The following is a 20,141-nucleotide window of genomic DNA, read 5'->3' on the forward strand; positions in this document are numbered from 1 at the left end:
AGTACTTGGAGAGGAAATATATTCTCGCATCAGTGAGACTGAGTAATGTTCGTCTGGAGAACTTTCCACTTTTCTCCATGTGGTTGGCAGTCACTGATAGCCTCGAGCCAACCAGAAGCCTTCACGTTTGCGAGAGAATTTATGATCAGGTGGTTTCAGGTTTATGTCCAGGTCTCGGAAATACCACACAAATGCTTCAGATGGAGGAGAAACTTATTACCTCAGCAGGTGCCCGGCCAGCTCTGTCAGTAGTAGTCCAAAAAAAACTGGCAGGAAATTTGATTTACGTCAAAATGCCTATATGATGGCGCATGTTTGTTGTTTACAGACTGCTTATTTCACTGCTAACTTGTCACCGTCTTGTCAGCAGAGCCCATAGACACACATGAACTCACTCTGCTCCAGCTAGGGTTGGGATTCTCTATAATTCCACTAGACAGCTGGTCCCAATTACTCCCACAACAGAGAGATGCTGAGGGATGGGTTTAAGGTAGGTTTTTAAACCTACCCTAGAAGTTGTTTGCAGACACTCCCAAAACATCCATGTTAGCTAAACCAGCCAGGCCCAAAAGATCTCAGCTGAAATGTGACAACAGTACCAGGCCGACTGATTCAAAAACAGGTATTTAGCACAGACTGTACCAAAGATTGGTATAACCAAAGACACAAGCCACTGGCTTACTATTTTTGTCTTTGAAAATGGACCTGGGCCCTGTACTACAAAGCAAGTTAAACAAACCCAGGATATCTTTCCATGATCTGGCTTCACTTACCGTAACATCAGCAATGAAGCTAAGTGATCACACTTCTTTCCGAGCTTTCTTCCAGGAATGGTGATGTCATTTTGGTCAGTAGGTGGAGATTTTATACCTGCTGATCTCTGATCTCGAACATAACCTGCTGCAGAGCAGGTAAGGCCCGAAGGATAACTTGCGATGTTGGTGCACCCCGGTAAGAGGTCAGTCATCTTCATTCTACTAACAATCTATTTTGAACCTTGAAATTACCTGGATAAGCCCAAATCCTACTTTATAGTGCAGGTATATCTGGACAAAACGCCAATATTTAATGCTAATGTCAATTTGGTTTTTAAGGGACGTCCATATTTCTCCTTAATACTAAATTTGATGCAAAGATTGAATTTACATCTTAATGCAACTGAAACAGATGAGTTTTCTAAAAATGTATCCTCTGTCGTGTCGTCACGAGGGACGAAATTAGCCATAGAGACAACAGATGTTTTTGTACCACTCTAAAGACATGTTTATTTCTGTTGCAACTTTAAACTTGAGGGTTTGTGGGGATTGACTGACTCTTGGAGCCAGCGTCACATGGCCGTTAAAGGAACTACAGCTTCTTGAACTTCAGCGTTCAGTTTTTCTGCTCTGCAGGTTGCCGCTTGGTTTTAAACCCCAAATCTGGCCCCGTCTAACATTCTATCACTCAATCAAAACTGTAATCATCATGCCAACACAAAGACCTTTTGTCTGTAATGGTTTTGATTGAACACAGCCTTCAGCACGGCCGTCCCCGTATTTAGGATGCAACCAAATGAACCGGCGGCATTTCAACCAGCTTCACGTTCATTGAACTTAATAGCATGGAAGGATACGTGGAGCGACAAGTCACTGAGCAAACACTCTGCTGCTGCCTGCTACACCTCACACTGCTCCACCCCATCTAAGACACCCACTACTATCTCTACAATAGAAATTATCCCCCCCAAAAAAATGCAATAACGAGAGACAAAACTATGATCAAAATAAAGATGAGCTCTTATTGTATTTAAAGGATATGTCTGAGTACAGCTTTTAAATACAATAAGATTGAGACTAAACAATAAGGAGAAAAAACTTACCAGTCCAGCAATAGGAGTAGGCAGTCTGTTAACCCTCTTGACAACACCAGGCTTGATCTTGTTAATCAGTCTGTGAGCAAAAGAGAGGGAGAGGACGAGGGGAAGGGAGACGGTGAGTGAAAGGAGTTGGTTATTGGCTAGCCTGCTTTAACTGCGAGGGAACGAATAAAATGTGTTGCAAAGTCTTAGTGTTGTGTGTTTACGACTTTGTTTAATGGTAGCCACCTGGCTTCAGTTTAGCAAATCGCCACTGCTGCAACCGTGATGTAAACACACCAGGCACACTGCTCCTAAAATATACCCTCCAACACTGAAACAACCCCAAACAAACCTTGAATCAGCCTCAGAAAACAGTAAGTAAGATAGTTGGTGGATTTCTGGTGTTAACCAAACACCCAAGGCAGAAAAAAAACAAACAGCTTGACCAACTGGACTAAAGGCTTCATAAGATGACCATAGTTTATTGTGCCTCAGAGATCTGGTCGGAAAAAAAAAGAACTACCACACAGTAAAAATATTCTGTTAGAGGTATTTACAAGTCATGCTTCCCGTTTAAAAAGTCTTCCTTTCGCGGTTTAAATTATAGAATATTTTGCAATCAAATATACTCAAAGTACAAGGACTGCAGACTGCAACTAAATCCTATATTCATTACTACTTAATATAAAGATCATATGCTTTATATACCAGGGAGCTACATTAACATGACTGACAGGTCAACTCAGGAATACTGAGCATCTATCTTAAATTCAGTTTTCAGCTAGAAAACCTTGGGATTTATATGGATGCTACTTTGACAGGTGCACTCCCCAAAGGCAGTGGTCTCCCCCAGCTCTGTTATAACCATGCTGCACAAACTGCTGAGAACCTCTACCAAGAGCAAAGGGTGTTTACCAGATCTCCAAACTTCCAAGCTGACTGTTCATTCGAATTATTAGCAAACATCCCAGTGCCAGAGAGTAAGAGACACCCACAGATGATCCATGTGGGGGTAAGCATGAAACTATGCAATACTGTGCAGTTGGTTTTTATTATTCTGCATGACTGATTAATAAAAATCCCTATAAAACGTAATCCAAAGCAATAAAAAGGTGTGACTACAACCCCCACTGCTTGATTAAAGAAAAACAACATATTAAAAGCTCAACATGAGGCAAAATAATTTGTTTACTCTGCGGGCTGGGAGCGGATGGACTGGTATAAGGCTTAGCATGGGCTCACAATAGATGTAAAGAAAGAATGCAAAGGGCCATTTGGGTTCACATTACTCATTTAGCATGAAACAATGGAACGTTACGAGATAACACACACTTTAAGTGAAGTAGGATATAAACATGTCTGCGATCCACGCAAAACATTCTTTTCCAAGCGAGAAACTCCGATAACCAAAACACAATGGGAAGGGAGGCAGCGTTGCTAGGTGAAAGCGATTTTAATCTGTCTTCCTCTTCCTTGTGTTGAGAAAACACAGACAGCCCGTGAGTGAGAGTGTCCGTGTAGTTCTCTGACCTCAGGCAAACAGACGAGTCAGGATCAAATCAGCAGAATGAACGGCTTCTTCTCTGAACCAATGCCAATAGAGTGTGGAAGATTCTGCATGGCCTGCTGGTAATTACGGCTTCCTGCTGATCCGAGCAAATCACATCAGTGATGTGCCCATTTAGCAGTGCTGCCCACAAGCAGACACATGAAGGGACATGAGGCTAGCCCTCACACACAGAGCCCTAATCTGAGAAAAAGCCACAAACCCACAACTCTAAGAAGAGCAGTTAGCGAATGAACACACAAGACAGTCCCGGACAGATAAATTTGTTCCTCCAACTCATCAAAAATGTATGTACCCGTCAATGTACCCATGCTAATGAGAAAGCGGGGTGCCCTGATTCTCCAGTGCGGTTTCAGCTGGAGCTCTTTCCATTCACTACACAGCTTCTCACACAGCTCTCATTAAAGTAACGATGGCGCTCTGCCCGATCCACAGATCTGTAACATCTGTCAAACACACAACACAGCTCCTATTGAAATAGATCACATTTCATATTCTCAAACAAGACCACAGGGGAAAGAGCTGACAAAGAAAACATCAAATAACTACATAATAGAGTCACTATTGTGCTGTCTCAAAACACAGGCTCACTTCATGTGACTAACAAACAAACAGTGACCCAGCAGGGGGTCTGCCTGGGAAACATCAGTAACACTTACGTCGGTGCGCAGACCTGAAGGAGAGCGGAGGGATTCCTTATGAATGAGTGGCTTACGAGAGGTGCCTGGGAAAAGCAGAGTACTTACTCACACAGAAGAACGCCATTCTCCAGCGCAGATCGGAAGTCCTTGCTCCCAAATTTTTTCTTCGTTACTGCCTGGGGAAAAAAAAGAGGAAAAAAAGTGATACAAAAAAAAAAAAAAAAAACACAACATAACAGAGCAATCAGGGTTGGATGAGGAGAGGAGGCGGGAGGTGAGGGGGGGGGGGGTGTTATATGTGTGAAATAGGGTGGAGAGCCTGGAGAAGAAAGGTAGGATGTTGAGAACAGTAGCAGAGGAAGTCAGAGGTATTTCCTCTCGAGTTCCTACGCTGTCTCTGCGGGGAGAGAGCCGTGCACAGTTCTTCAGGTATTCCTCAGGAGCTCACAAGTACCTCATGTCTTCTCACTTTAATGCCAAAAGCTGCTGGTAAACCGGAGAGCTGTGCTAAAACTGTGCTGGAGTCAGACTGCCTGAACCACAAAGCTATGGCAGCATCTGGAGTACGGGAGGAACACAGCACTTTGTTATAGCCTCATGCCTTTCCCATGATCTAAAACCACCGCTGCAGGAACACCAAGAGCCATTACGCAGACAAACACACCGCACGCATGTCGTGCAGCCTTATGCATTTAAACTCATGCACATTTGCATCCTTGATTTTAAACATAACACTAATTATATTTTGTATCTGCTTGTTGTAGCTTTTCATTAATGCATTCTGAACTTCCAATAATAGCTTTTTTATGTTACTAACCAGTCTAAGTTTGTCAGACTAACACACCAGTCAGTACCTGTGATTGTATCCGGCTCCTGTATCCAGTTATCTTTGAAAGCAGAGCAGCTCTGCACAATCCTTTACAGTCAATATGTTATAACCCCAATTCTACATGGTTCATTTGCTGTGTAAAATGTAAATAAAAACAGAATGCAATGAATGCCATTTTAATAAAATCACATTTTATTCACAACAACATATCAAATATTTTTAACGGAGATGTACCATTTTAAGAGAAATACTAACTCATTTTAAATTGAATGGCAGCAACATGTCTTAAAAAAAGTTGGGACAGGGCCACGTTTACCACTATGTAGCATCCGCTTTTCTTTTATCAACAGTCTGTAAACATCTGGGAACCGAGGAAACCAGATGCTGAACTTTTAGGAGAGGAATGTTGTCCCATTATTGTCTGACACAGGATTCTAGCCGTTCAAGAGCCCTGGATCTTCCTGGATCTGGTGCTCTAAATGTTTTCAGTTGGTGAAACGTCTGCACTGCAGGCAGGCCAGTGCAGCACCTGGACTCTTCTACTATGAAGCCATACTGCTGTAATAGATGTAGTATGCAGTTTACCATTGTCTTGTTGAAATATGCAAGGTTTCTATGTTTCTATTTACTTTTTGCACAGCATCCCAACCTTTCTGGTATCAGGATTGTGGAATTTTCTTTTTTTTTTTTTTTTTTTTTAATTTGCATGTACATCAAAACACATTAGACAATTATACATGTATTCATAGAACTTTTGCAATGTGGTAAGTGCACTGCAGGACAAGTAAAAACAACTGGACAAAAATATCCTCCTCTATTTTCCAAAGCAGAAAGGACTTTTTAAATTAAGTGTTTCTTTGCCAGTGGCCTAACGTTCCTCATAGTATTTTTTTTTTTTTACTGTGGGAGCATGCACACTGTAAAACACTTTTTTTTAAAGAGGTCTTGAGCAATAGTTTCCAGGCTTTCTAAAATAACCTGAGAAACACATCTGACCCTTCAGATGATCCATCTACTTTTCACTGAATCCTCATCAGAACTGGTTTCAATGGAAGGCCAAAGTTCAAGAAGCCAAATTGTAAAATAGAATTAAACCAAGTCTGTTTTTGCCTTATATACGGTATTTCCATGTAAGTTTGGACGTGCTTTGATAAATTGCTACAGCTATTTACATTTTTCCAGCAAAATATAAAGAAACGGAGGCTGATTCAAGACCTTTGCACATTACTGTAACTTAAATCACCAAGAGGGAGGGTGAGCTGACACATTGAACTACAAGAATAATACTGGTGGGTGCAGCTGGCATGAGCCAAAACATAAATGCACGCACTCTCACAGAAAGCAAAAACACGTTGGACGAGTCTCGCTGACTGATTGATCAGATGTTCCTTGTTCCAAGTCTTTTGTCTGACTTCCTTTGTCCCACAGAAAGGAACAAAAGCTGGGACAATTACTACCATAGTTAAGTACAGGCAAACATTTTTAGGATGACAGGAGAAACAGAAACAATTATAGAGACTGGCTGGATGCCACTATTATTCCTTGCCAACAGATTGTGCTACACCCCAAAACACACCCTAGGTAAGCTGAGATGCCCAAAGCCTCAAATACCCATCATTCCAAAAGTATTAGACCATGGTGTAATAGATGAATAAAGATTAAGGTTCTCACACTAGTAGGAGGAAGCCATTCTGCATATGTGATTGTGCTGCTGTTTGGGAAATACATGTTTTGTTTACATAATACACTGAGATCTTGGCCTGCTCCTCTTTCATTGACCAAAATACAATCAGAACCAGACACTGAGAACACGAAACCAGAACGCAGATATGCAAAGCTACAGACATGTAGACACAAACACAAAATCACACGGAGAGCAAACAACCCCTACAGCAGACAGAGAGCAGTCAGCCAGCTGCTGCAGTTGGCATATGAAATCCTGACCCCTACTGTTCTATACACACAGCTGGGATTTGCATGCATGCAAACAAACACTACATGTGGGAACATTATCGGAAGTATGATTCCATCTAATTCGGGTCTTTCCTAAAAGTGTCCCTTTATTTATTTTTCTTTAAACGTTCTTTTCAGAGTTCTATCGGCTAATCAACCAACAAAATGATTCCAATAATAACTTCAAGTCTAAAAATGGGAGCCGACCTGGAATTAACACAAAGCTGGAAGCATTGGCATAATTCTATCCTCTACAGTCATCATTAGAGGTATTAACTGCACTTAGATCCAGTCCTGCTGTGCCCTCCCTCTCCTGTTCAACCTGCCATGTGGGATAAAAACTCTAATCTGCACCAACATACTGCCGCTCTGATTTAACAGGGAGGTTTAAGCCGGAGCAGGCATTTCAAAAACAGCTTGCCTTCATGCGCACCCACCTTCACCTTCCAGCTTCCACCAAAATGTGACCAAAGTTTACTCTGGGCTGTGGAAGGGTCCTGTGAAATTCATTATTATTAATGGAGTCAACCATTATCTGTGGTAGAGGCCAAATATTCAGAGACTCTGCATCCATGACCGCAGTTATTGTTTATTCATGCAGGGCAGTGAGGCAACTCTGTATTCAAGGTTTGTGCGGATGCAGCCCCTCTCGCCACTAATTGTTCCTGAAATTCTTTGTTTCTTCTGCAGCACATTGAGGTATGGGTCATCAGAGGGAAACTGGGACCATATCCAAATATTTCAAGGTTTGGACTCAAGGGAAAGACACTACTGTGGAAGCACTTAGTAATAACACCATCAGCATCCTGGAATAATAGGAGTACATCAACATGTAACTGCAAGGGAATGTTGTCTTGCTTGAGGGCTGGTCTCACATGAGTACGTCTGAAAGCATGCGGCCTCGTTTCTAATTGGTTTCTGTCAAAACAGTCAAAACCCCGAGTGAGGCTACAGCGAAGTGACTAATCATCAATTGCACAACACAGCTTTTGGTATGAAAAACAACACAGCAGCATAGGTCACGGGGAGGGGGGATTCATTCAAACTTGGCAACATTGAAAAAAAAAAATTTGTAGAAAAGGTAATGACCCTACATAACACTTATATAAGGAAAAGTTTGCACACAAAAAGTCAAGGAAAATCTGTCGTAGCATGTTGTGTGGAATAGCTGGCATCAGATAGCATTTCATAACCTTCTTATTTTACTTATTTTATGTGGATGGCTGCAAAATGTCTCAAACCCCACATGGAATAAAAGCATATCTAATAATATTCCTTTCTGGATTTGTTAATTGTGAAATTCTTTCCAAATCAGTCTTTGTATGAAATAATTGAGGAAAGCATTTGAATAGATACTTCTTTTCCAAAAATGTGTCCTTTTTTATCCATTGCATTTATAATTGTAACATTTTGCAATATTATATTTAGCTGGCTAACAAAACCCACACCCCAATGACCTCAACTTGGAAAACTTGCTCTACTATAAGAGAGATTTTTCAAACTTTTGCTGCACTTAACAAAAACATTTACAGAAAATAAACAGGTGATTAAAAGGTAAATAACAATCAAACCCCTCCTACACTCACCAGACGCTGCTAGGTACACTTTGCTAATTCTTGGTTGAACCTCTTTGGCTTCAGAACTGCTGCAATGTGGTTGCAGGCCACAGTTGGTACTAAAGGCCCAAGGTGTGACAAGAAAATAATGATGGATTGCATTTATATATATTTATATAGCGCTTTTCGAGACCCTCAATGCGCTTTACAATTCCACTATTCATTCACTCTCGCATTCACACACTGGTGGAGGCAAGCTACAGCTGTAGCCACAGCTGCCCTGGGGCAGACTGACAGAAGCGAGGCTGCCATATCGCGCCATCAGCCCCTCTGACCATCACCAGTAGGCGGTAGGGGAAGTGTCTTGCCCAAGGACACAATGACTGAGACAGAGAGAGCTTTGGATCGAACCGGCAACCTTCCGGTTACAAGATGAGCTTCCCAGTATACTAACACCATCACCAGCTTGAACTGTTGATATGAGGCAGGGTTATGTTTTCATATTGTTTACAACAAATTCTGATCCTCCAAACTAAATGTTGCTGAGGAAGTTGAGAATCATCAGACCAGGCAACGGTTTTCCAGTCTTCACTTGTCTTCCAATTTTGGTGAGTCTGTGTAAACTGTAGCTTCAGCTTTCTGTTCTTAAATGAGAGAAGTGGCACCTGGTGTGATCTGCTGCTGTTGCAGCTCGTGTGTTTAAAGGCTCTATGTGTCGTGCACTTCTGCGTCGCCTGGTTGTAACAACTGGCTATTTGAGTTCCTGTTGGCTTCCTATCAGCTTGAAGCGGTATTGCCATATCCTCCTGCCTCTTCCTGGATCCTTTCTTTCTTTTGGACCATTCTCTGTAACCCTAGAGATAGTTGTGCAGGAAGATCCCAGTTTATTATCATTTTCTAAAATATTCCAGCCCTTCTGGCACCAGCAACCATGCCACACTCAAAGTCACTTAAATCACCTTCCTCCCCCATTCTGATGCTTATCATATCTGCAAGAAAAACAATGCACTAAGTTGCTGCCATGTGGCTGATTAGAGGTTTGAACTAACAAGCAGTTGAACAGGTGTACCTAACAAAGTGGCCAGTGAGTGCATGTGGAAAATCTCCAGAAAAGTAGAATTAAGTTACATTGCTTACACAAGTTACTATGGTAGATGGGACAAGAAACTATAAAGGGCTTAGTTTTGGTTCAGTATTACACAACTGTAACCAGATAAGTAACAAAACTTCACAATATCTGCAGTATTATGTTACCTTTGACCTTTTGCTTTGTTCCACTTTGTTTTTTTGAGAAACACAATGCAGCATTTTTTATACTAACCACACACACACAAACACACAAACACATAGCATTGAGAGTTGGAATGTTATACAGAATAAAGACTGGGATGTTAACATGAGCTTCACATGGACCAATAACTACTGGGAAACCCCACCTAGAACTGTTCTGAGAGCAGGCTCTTTGAAAAATTCAGTCTTATTAATGACAACGTAAACAAAAGAGGTGGCGGAAAAGATGCTGCCATGTGTCGGACATCTTTGCTTGCTTCGGCACCGTTAGTGAAACACAGATCTAAGACTTAATGATTTTATTATATTACTAATTGCCAAGTTATTATTCATAGCGGATTGTTTATTGTCGGACCAGCCATATACATGATCTTCTGACCTGTAAATATAAACACAGCCACTTCTTCTCAATTGTCCCACCAATCACACTTGAAGCCTTTCTATTTAATTAACAAGGACCTCCATTATTCCACTGGGCCCTGTGGTTGTAGGACGCATCGCCCTGCGCTGACAGCCTGCCAGCTTCGAGGGGGCTATGTTCACAGCCATGGAAGCTAATGCAGGAATGTGTCCATGTGACAGGCTCCAGACCATTTAGTCTAGTTTTTAACAACACCACCAACCTCGCCACGCACACATGCCTCTGTTTAAAGTGCTGTGAAGCCAAGCAGCTTGTTAATCATTCAGTGGCTGAATCCAAGAAGTGAGGGGGGATCTCTTTGAAGAGAAACCTTTCCTCTCTGATGGTACTAAGTAGCTGATTGTTCTTGTATTGCAGAAAAGTTCTTAGTCTTATTCTTTCAAAAATATTACCCCCATTGCCTTCACCCATTTGTTCAGCTTTCTGCTCACCCTCCCTAAAGTCCCTCCCTGCAGACCATCATGCCCCCACCTCACTCCACGAGCAAAGCCACTACAATGGGCCAGTGTGCAAGTGTGAGAGACACTGATGTCACATTGAAAGCATTCAGATTCACCCTCATGAAATAAGAACAATATTTGTTTAGTTAGGGCCATGCAGCAGTTTCATGCAGCCCTGCTGGGAAGAGAATTTGCAAGATGAGGACACATAATTTCACCCGCTTGTTATGAGAATAGGGAAAAAAAGCGCCAGTCTGGCGCGAGTTGGAGTGGAAACTTTAGAGAATATGACATTTTAGGAATGAAATGGAACAGCTGGAGTTTTTTTTCTATTGGCAGCTATTTTAAAATTTGAAGGCTACCACAAGAGAGGGGGAAATTACTGTAAAACACTTTTTCAGCTTCAGAAAGGAACCCTCTTGTCAAAACCTCTATTGTATATTGCTCACTTTCAGAATTGGTCATAATCATAATATGCAGCACGAAATATGAATGCTTGGATTCATTGCTAACATGTAATTTTGTATAAGCACCATAAACCCAAAATCTCAGTCATTTGTTATGAATCGGAGTTAATCCACAGTTACATAATAGCTTGGATCAGTCATAGAAGATTTTCCTAATTGCTCTTTTGGGTTTTTCTCTCTACCTGCAGCAACTGGAGCCTCGAAGGCAAAGGTAAATGAAAAAAAAAAAACAGGTCTAGGCAAGATCTGACATCAGAAGCATCAGCCAGCAACAGTGATGACTGGGGTCAGACCCACCTACCTGTTCTGTGAAGAGAAAAGAGATAAGTGCTAAGAATTGTGTGATTCATCTTTCAAAAGAGAAGATTGATGGCCGGGTAACTTGAGACGTGAGGTCAAAAGGTGACACATGCCTGTATGGATCTTTCAGTCAGGGCTATTATCATTTGGAACTTGGGTGCTGGCGGTTAAAGCAGTTCACAGTCATAAAGCATTTCTCAAGCATGTATGTATTGGAAGGTCAAACTCCGCCAAAAACATAACTATAAAATTAAAAAGATATACAAATAACAGATCTTTTTCACTAGCAACTGACAGTCCTTAACTTTTACTTATAGACTGCCTTACCTGTTAATTCTGCTGAGGACAGCAAAGAAAAGAAAAGAAGTAAAGAAAGTTCTGAAATATATATATATATATATATATATATATATATATATATATATATATATATATATATATAAACATGTTTTTACTCACCTCAATCCATCTCTGCGCCTCCGAGTAGGCTTCCTCGCAGCTGACTGAAGACTGCTCACGCCACTCCATCATAAGAACTTATTATCCGAGCTTCACCGGCGGGTAAAGTCCTAGCAGCCCGCATATAAAAGGTCCACATAAATGTGAGCCAACTCAAGCAAGAAAACTCGATCAACCTACATAAAAGTGCACACAGGTGAACTCTCAGTCATTCATCAAATATGCCTCCTATTGTTCTTTCCCACCTGCTCATCCGTAAATGAATGCAAGGTGTAACAGTGTGCATCATCTTGCGACTGCTTACCTTTTCTTTCATCCGACACACCTGTGCTTTGTGTCCTTTTGGCAGCGGGTTTACACACTCCACCTTTTTTACGCAGCGATTGAGTGTTTGAAGACGCGCTGAGCGCACCTCTTGCAGCACTCACACGAAAGACAGTTTTTCACCTCAAGTTTTAGAGCTGCATGAGTTAGAGTCTGCAGCGGGAGTGTCTCCAAACCCGGGTCCGGGGACCACCCACAGGTCCTTGAGCGGATTCCAGTTGAAACACACGGTTGAATTCGCTGTTAGCCCCCCAAGAAAGGTATTTGGACTCCTGGTTTGGGCCAGATGCACGTTAGTGTAAGTGTATACTGAGGTAAGCCACTAAATTCTGTCGGACTACAAATATCCTGAAAGAAAATGTGAGGTCGGTTGACGTCTGGTCTCCAAACACAAAAATGTTGCGGAAAAAAAACTTTGAGTCTATGGATAAAACTTATGTAATTGCAGGCGTTCGGCGCTACCTTTAAAATAACGTTCTTTTCCTGCACCACCGCCAAGCGGTGATCAAGGGGTATTCCAAGACCTGAGCACATGCTTTACTCGAGGGTTTCAAACTTCATTGCGAAACAACAGCATGCCGATCCATTAAAATGAGTGGGATTTGGTTTGCAACTTTTAGAACAACTTACTGATTACATTTCAATCAACTGGGCTTTTTTTGTTTTTGGAACTTGTAGGGAAGAGGCTATGTGCTACAACATTATCTGCAGTTCTGTGAAAAATGAAGCATGAGTCAGTAGCTTGTAGAACCACCTTTAGTAGCAATAATTTGATGTGATCAGTTTCTGTATAATTCATTGGAGTTCTCCCCACTCTCCTTTACAACCATGTAGAATATTTGGTATAAAAGAAATTTCATGGTCAATTCAATGACTTGGAAAATACCAGGTCCTATAGCAAAACAAGTCCTCCATCACCGTGCTGACAGTTTGTATGAGGCATCTGCTGATGTGCTGTTTGGTTTTCAAGAAATATCGGGTTATTTTGGTCTCATATGTCCAAAAAACACTGTTCCAAGTCTTGTGTTTTGTTCAGGTGTAAATCATTCTGCCATGCTCATTTTAGAGATATGAGACATCTTTATCTCCTGGAAACCCTTTCAAGCAACCAATATTTGTTCAGTCTTTTTTTAATCATACTGTCACAGTTAAACATATAGGTAGTGGGTTTATTGCATTTTCTCTAAGCATTGCACAGCCTAACCTTGAGGTGAATTTACTGGAATGTCCACTTCTGGGAAGATTGTGGTATTGTGTTAACACATACCTAAATTCTCCAGACCAGGAAACTGCCAAAACTTCTGCATTTATAAAGACACTCATTCATTTATTATTATAAATGAATAAGTGCATTTGATTAGCAGCACCTGGCTGCTATGTACCCTTTTGACCCCTATGGAAGTTTTAAGTGGTTACTTTGCTTTTCAATGGACTTTATGGAGTCCTGTAAAAACTCCTTTTTTCAGGATGAAGGTAAAAAGCTAATGGTTTTGCAACAGGAAAAAGTATCCACAAAAGAAGAGCTTAATAAATTTTTCATTTATTTGACATTTCTTATTACAAAAATCTAGGCATCTTCCACACAGATTTACAGCTGTATAGTCTGCGTGTTTAGTGAGCCTCACTTCAACATCATTACTGCATCCAACAACATTGGGCCTATTTTTCCCCCTCAAAGCTATGAATGAAATAGCTTGCAAATGTGTTTCTTCAGCTTGTGTTGAGCATGTGATTAGACATCTCATTTAAAACAAATCACTACATACAGTATGTGTCATTGAAGTCTGAGTAAAAAAGTTAACTTTCTTCAGTGATGTAGAAATTTTTAACATTTCCTTCTTCACTAAAAGGCCAAAAATTAAGTAAACAAACCGTAGTGCAATGTCGAGACCATACAGCTAATACCTGTATGACATTTAGAGATGTCAGCAGAGGCGAGCTGGAAAATTCAGATCTCAGTGAGAAACGCCTTTATTGACAAGCAGCACTCTGTTTGCTTTAGAATTAATTTAACAACTATGTAGAACACAAGGGGAAATTACTTTACAAGGATATCCCTGACATTTTATTTTCTTCACACATCGACTTGCTATAGCATTTTGAAAGAAAAATTAAATAAAGTCAGCACTTCAGAATGTTTGGCAGTAATGTTGTCTTTGTTTTCTAGAGTCAGAGAAAAACAGTAGTTTCCTCAGTATGAATCTTTGGAGAGGGCAATGATGGTGAAACGAACCTCCTGAGGGTCGCGAGCCATAAAGACTTTGCAAACCTCTATAGCATCCTAGAAAAAGGAAGACAATGATTGAATGTAGGCAAGCTTATGGCAGTATTATTAAGACCATCTCAGTTTTATTTGGTTGTCTCACCTCAAGGAAAGTATCCTCTGAGGTTTTTCCATGGGCAATAGGGAAAGGCTTACGGCCATCTAGGTATTGGAAGAAAAAGTTAATCATGTAGGTTTAACAAAAATGTGCTTCCAGTCTTCTAGTACTAAATGTTGTAATGACCATCAACAATGTGACAAATTCTACCAAATATTTTCTATAAGCACACTTTTGCTTTGTGGCTAACTCACCCAGTTCATATAAGTGCCCTCCAACATTCACAAAAGCTATAAAATGCAGATTCACTTTCTCGTCTAAACTTGGGGCCTACAACAGACAAGAAGCAAATGTTAAAGTGCATTAAGTTCAACACAAAGCATGCAAAAAAAAAAAAAAAAAAAAAACTTGAGACAACACAGAGTTAAAAATCAAAAAGACACCTCAGTCTGTCCTTCCTGCGCACTGGATTCATGTGTAACACGTATACTCTGGAAGAGAAAACAGGAAAACAGGCTGAATGTTTCCTGTTGTATATTTCAGGGTCATTTGAATGGTGCACATTTTTGCATTGATCTTGTTACAGTTTCCTTTTTCCTGGTTGGTGAAAGAATTTTTTATGACTTTGTACTATTACATTGCAAAAGCAGTAGCAAGCACAAGTATGACAATGCCCTCTTGTGACAAGTTGGTTACACAATTCTTAGTACTGTCCTTCACATGTAATGAAAACTTTGTCACCCTGTTCTTAATAAAGATACTTTTCCAACCTCGTCTTTTTCCAGGAAGGTTGCCCTTTCCTCCGGGGTCATTTTAGATGTTTGTTCAAGAAATTTCTTAAGAGGAGAATCAGGTTCTGAAAGAAAGAAAAACACTTAATAGAACCTAAAAAAACTGACTTAAAGCAAACACAAAATTAGATTTATACTCAGTGACGTCTTTATTAGGTACACCTGTATAATGGAGTGAAATGAGATAATGAGAGAAGTCAACTTCAACATGCCCATAAACTCAACAACCACTCTGATACGCACGGCTGTTCAATTGCTCATTAACACAAATATTTAAGCAGCAACTCAGTGCATTTAACCATGCAGACATGGTCAGGACAACCTGCTGAAGTTCAAACAACGCATCAGAACAAATGTGACATGGCTGCTGTTGAGGTTTTCACAGACTGCTGATCTATTAGGATTTTCAAAGAAAACCATCTCTAGGGTTTACAGAGATCACATGGTAAGGTCAGAATTTGTTGTAAACAACATAAGAGAATGGATCCATCCAAGCTGGTGATGTAATGGTGTGGGTGATATAACCTTGGCACTCTTTGTACCAACTATGTATCATTTAAACACCACAGCTACCTGATTATTGTTGCTAACCATGCCCATCCCTTAATGACTACAATGTGCCCATCTTCTGATTGCTGCTTTCAGCAGGATAACAGACCATGTCACGAGGCTCAAATCATCAAACATGTCAATGAATTAACTGTACTCAAATGACATCAATGACAATGACATCAGTCACCAGGTCTCAATCCGATAGTGAACATTTAGAACGGGAGACTGGTTTAATGGATATACCACTGACAAATGTGCAACAACTGTTTGATGCCATCATGTCAACATGGATCAAAATAGCTGAGGAATGTTTCCAGCAACTTTTTGAATCTGTGCTATAAAGAATTAAGTCATTTCCAAAGGCAAAATGGATCCAATCTGGCACTAGCAAGATACCTAATAAAGTAGCTGCTGAATGGATTTTGACACTGACATACAGGTGTATAAGTTGTTATAGGTTTTGTACCAAGGTCATTTGGTTTATTATTTGGGCACGCTGCATAGTGTTGATGGTGTTTCTAATATTCTGCCGCTCTTATGCATGTAACAGGCACCTAGCAACACCAACTTCACTGATATACACGCATAGGGTCTTGCACATTAGTTCATCAAAAACCAAACAAGATAGATGGCTATAGAAAAAAAAAAAAAACTGTTTAAATAAAGCTAAATGATCATTAAAGTAACCTCAATAAAAAATATAATGAAAACTCACCAAATTCCAGATGTGCCTGGTTGTTTGCCACAGCGTGAATTAATCCTATTGTTCCACAAGCGTTTCCAATAGTTTGCTTAATGAAGTAGACGTCTGGAGAAACCTGAGGCTGATCTTTGAGCTTCTCCTCCTCTTCTTGTTTAAATGCCTCATACTAGACAGACATGACAGATGAGAGAAAATCTGTTTAACAGTGTTTCCTAACCAGATGTAAAGTTGACATATGGATAATGAAAATACGTGACTTATAAATAACAGGTACCTTCTCTGTCACTGGAAAGAGGAGTAGCACCGCACACACTGGTCTTGGTACCATGCTGAGAAGCTCCGGATCCAATCCATACACATCCCCAAACTGCCAGGTTGGCTTCATACCCAGACAGCTAACAAACTACACACAAGCGGAGTGCAAATTCATGCAGATCAAAATAAACTTAGACATTTTAAATCTAAAATAAATACAATAGCTGGCTCCTAATTACCATCTGAAAATTAGATTTCTACCTAAAAGGTGAGGATATGTTTCTGTAACATTCGACTTTTGACAATTCAATGTAATTTAACTGGTATAGAATTAAATATTATGCCACTGTATGTCAGGAATTTAAACTTGAAAACTAAAACTGTTAATAGAATAGCAAAATAATAAGAAGCACTTTTTACAGTAACACCGTTTTCAGGAAAGTATGTTTTGACACTTTGTGGAGAAAATACAAATTTCCTTCATTATTTATTTCAACCAAACACTCAATTGCTAAATGACGCCTTCTGCAGCTAAAACAGTCACTCAATCAGTCTACCAGCAAAAAACTAAAATAAAAAGTGATAAATAAAAAAAGAGCTGCCTTCATGAAGTGTATAATGTTTAATATTTGGTGAAAAATTATTTAGAAGGATGATGATTCGTGCTTGGAGGATGCAGTTGCGATTATGTTTGATGTTTGTATTAAACAAGTGTTAAAAACAATTTAAAAATAGTTTTTTGGTTAACCCCTCACCTCCCCCAAACAAACAAACAAACTACAGTATCCTACAATATCAGAGTTCACTCAAAATCTCGACTACAAACCGGTAATCCATTACTATATCATCTGCGTCTATGCGCCCAAAATTTGATTTATTTTCAAATTCACGCCCACTTTTGAGTAGTTACACACTTGAACGACATTAATTAATCTGTATCAATAAAACACTATTTAATTTATGCTACATAATACTCTTAGCTGTAGGAACCTGTGCAATAAAGTGTAACGTAATCATCTAGTGTGCGTCCTGCGAATGACATCAAACACACCGCACTATCTGCAGACTGAAACAGCTGGAAAGTTGGATGAAAAGTATGAGGAAAATGACTGAACGTCTTAAAATTAGAAGCAGGGCAAGTTGACAAAACTTTAAATTTTATCAGATTTCTTCACTCTTGTTTCCTGTCAGTCTGTTTACATGACATTATTACATCATATTATGCCTTGAACCTTTTAACAATAACATTAGGTGCAACACCGCTGCTGAGCAGGCCTTGCATCTCTCCGAACCGGTTTGGTTATTTGCTTTGACTACTCTATCGTGTTTTACGGAAAATATAAAAAGAAAACACTTACTTTAGTCATGACCTGAAATGAGAAGACACAAATGGAAAACGTTAATGAAAATGTTGTTGGGTTAGCAAAGCGGCGACAACGGCTTTAGCTTTTGTTCTCTCTGATAGCTTCAAGTTAGCTGCCTCTCACATGTTTGAGAATGAATAACTTCGATAAAACAACATGTTCTGAAGGAAACCAGGAAAACATACTTCTGGGTTTGACTCAAGAGGCAGCCAACGTGGGGAATCCATTTTGAAGCACAGCTAAGTGATGTTTTCCCGTTAGAGTAGCGCTGAGTCCGATTTACAATCAAATCTGTTTGACAGCTGCGATTCGCTTCCGCGTCTGGAGGGCGCACGTTGACATGTATGTGATCCGCGGGGGTGACTTGACTTTATCAATAAACCATAACTACCCAAAGAAAATGCCCAAAAGACTTGATAAGGCATGCGACATATATGGATGCATTAACATGTTTATTATAAATCGTTTAAATATGATTCTGTATACACAAAATGAACATTAAATTATGGTAATCCCACCATCTTCAGCCTCGGTGGTCTATTCCAGGGCTATGGGCGGAGCTTAGATAAAGGCATTTTTGCACTCATGGATGGACGATGTTTAAGTATATTCCCCGATATACCATCTAACTGACATAATATGACTCTGGTCATTGTTTTTCTTAATGATCTAACCACCATAATAATATTAATAAAAATAATGAACAACAAGAACCACACTCAATTAAATTATTTCATTTTTAAATTATTAATCTAAGTGTTATTTTTACCAGTAGGGGGCGTTGTTGGCCATAAATTCAATCGCTAAAGAAAACTACAACAAAACCGGATAAATAACAGAAAGAACAAAAATATTTTTCTTTGTGTGGTTATAGTTAGTCAACAAGGTTTCATAACATACCTTTCAATATTGATTCATAACACTTTGGTGGTATACCTTCATCGTCTTATTTTTTGTGAATTATGCCAAAACTGAAACCATCATGTGAGGAAAACAATTGTTTGTTGGATGTATTTCTAGATTTTGTTAAGTAGGTAGTAAGTTTTTATTAATGTATATTATTGTTGTATTATTGTTTTTATTAGTAGTATTTTATTCAGTAATCTTTTGCTAAAGAGTTTAACTGACTGTAATTACATGGTAATGACTGTGTGTTATAAGCTTAGTGGTCTGATGATGTATTTTTGTTTCTCTCTGACCCTATACTTTCTCCTAGTCCCCCATCTGAACTATTTGGCAGGGATTCAAAACAGCTGTTCATTGACCTCGAGAGTGCTGAAGAGGCTTATTGAACTTAAGGGGATCAATAAATCAGAGACCTAGGCAGCAAATCATCAAGACATCATGATTAAACTGGTGAGTGTGTAAGAATTCGGTCTGTTGAAGCTTTCAACCCTTTAGTTTGATTTATTGATATTGTACTAAGAAATACAATACTCTGCAAAAAAGCCTTGAGCCACCACTTACTTTTTCATATTTTGCTTCCAATGAGCCAGACTTTGGTGTATTTTTTAAGTGCTTTTGAGCCATAGTTCTCCAAGCTTTTTTTTGGACATGGGCTGCTTTATGAATTATTTTCAGTCCAGTCCTTGTACACTGACCATTTTCAGAGGAGTGATGGTTTGTTAAGCCACTTAAACAGATTCATTTTTTGTTGTTGTACATATACAATGACAATAAAGCACTATTCTATCCACCACCAGATGAACAGTATCTGAAAGTCATGTCCTTAATAAATAGGAAAAAAATCCAGAGAAGACTTGACATAGGACCTGGGAGATGCATTTAGCCCTTCAGTTGATCCATCTACTGTTTGCAGATCCCTCATGAGAAATGATCTCAGAGAAAGAGTGGCTGTCAAAAACAATTTATAAGAAAGAGAATCAGAGAGAAAAGACAGAGGGATACCAAACTACACAAGAATGGCACAGAGTGGCAACAGGTCTTATAAGGTGATGAATCCTAATTTGAACTGCTGTGTTCAAATCTTTGTCGTTATGTATGGATGAGGTCAAGAGAGAGGCATCAATACCCACACTGTGAGGTTAAAACATTATAGTTTGGGTCTGCC

The 20,141-nt window shown here is 39.7% G+C and overlaps 2 protein-coding genes across 10 annotated transcripts in view; both read right to left on the reverse strand.

Moving 5' to 3' along the window:
- LOC120717614 (LIM domain only protein 7-like) overlaps window positions 1-12,559 on the reverse strand; it is a 48,937-nt gene extending 36,378 nt beyond the window's left edge. For 4 of the 9 annotated variants that reach the window (XM_040005762.1, XM_040005766.1, XM_040005763.1 and 1 more), the window contains exons 1-4: window positions 12,065-12,559; window positions 11,761-11,936; window positions 4,151-4,221; window positions 1,859-1,928 (exon numbers count right to left, since the gene is read on the reverse strand). In XM_040005762.1, coding sequence (XP_039861696.1) covers window positions 1,859-1,928; window positions 4,151-4,221; window positions 11,761-11,832 — 213 coding nt within the window. In that variant the 5' untranslated portion in view covers window positions 11,833-11,936; window positions 12,065-12,559. The remainder of the gene's footprint in view (window positions 1-1,858; window positions 1,929-4,150; window positions 4,222-11,760; window positions 11,937-12,064) is intronic. The other 5 variants (XM_040005764.1, XM_040005769.1, XM_040005768.1 and 2 more) reach the window with 3 other exon arrangements.
- Window positions 12,560-13,602: 1,043 nt separating this feature from the next.
- Window positions 13,603-18,397, reverse strand: uchl3 (ubiquitin carboxyl-terminal esterase L3 (ubiquitin thiolesterase)). The gene is made up of 9 exons (XM_040005825.1): window positions 18,256-18,397; window positions 18,065-18,076; window positions 16,726-16,854; window positions 16,464-16,617; window positions 15,176-15,261; window positions 14,849-14,896; window positions 14,660-14,735; window positions 14,451-14,509; window positions 13,603-14,365 (listed from the first exon to the last, which is right to left on the reverse strand). Exons 1-9 carry the CDS (start codon window positions 18,295-18,297, stop codon window positions 14,276-14,278), a joined length of 696 nt encoding a protein of 231 aa, XP_039861759.1. The 5' UTR covers window positions 18,298-18,397; the 3' UTR covers window positions 13,603-14,275.
- Between the last annotated feature and the right edge of the window lie 1,744 nt (window positions 18,398-20,141).

The sequence above is a fragment of the Simochromis diagramma genome, unplaced genomic scaffold (assembly GCF_900408965.1).
Source record: "Simochromis diagramma unplaced genomic scaffold, fSimDia1.1 OVJJ01000501.1, whole genome shotgun sequence".
NCBI lineage: Eukaryota > Metazoa > Chordata > Actinopteri > Cichliformes > Cichlidae > Simochromis > Simochromis diagramma.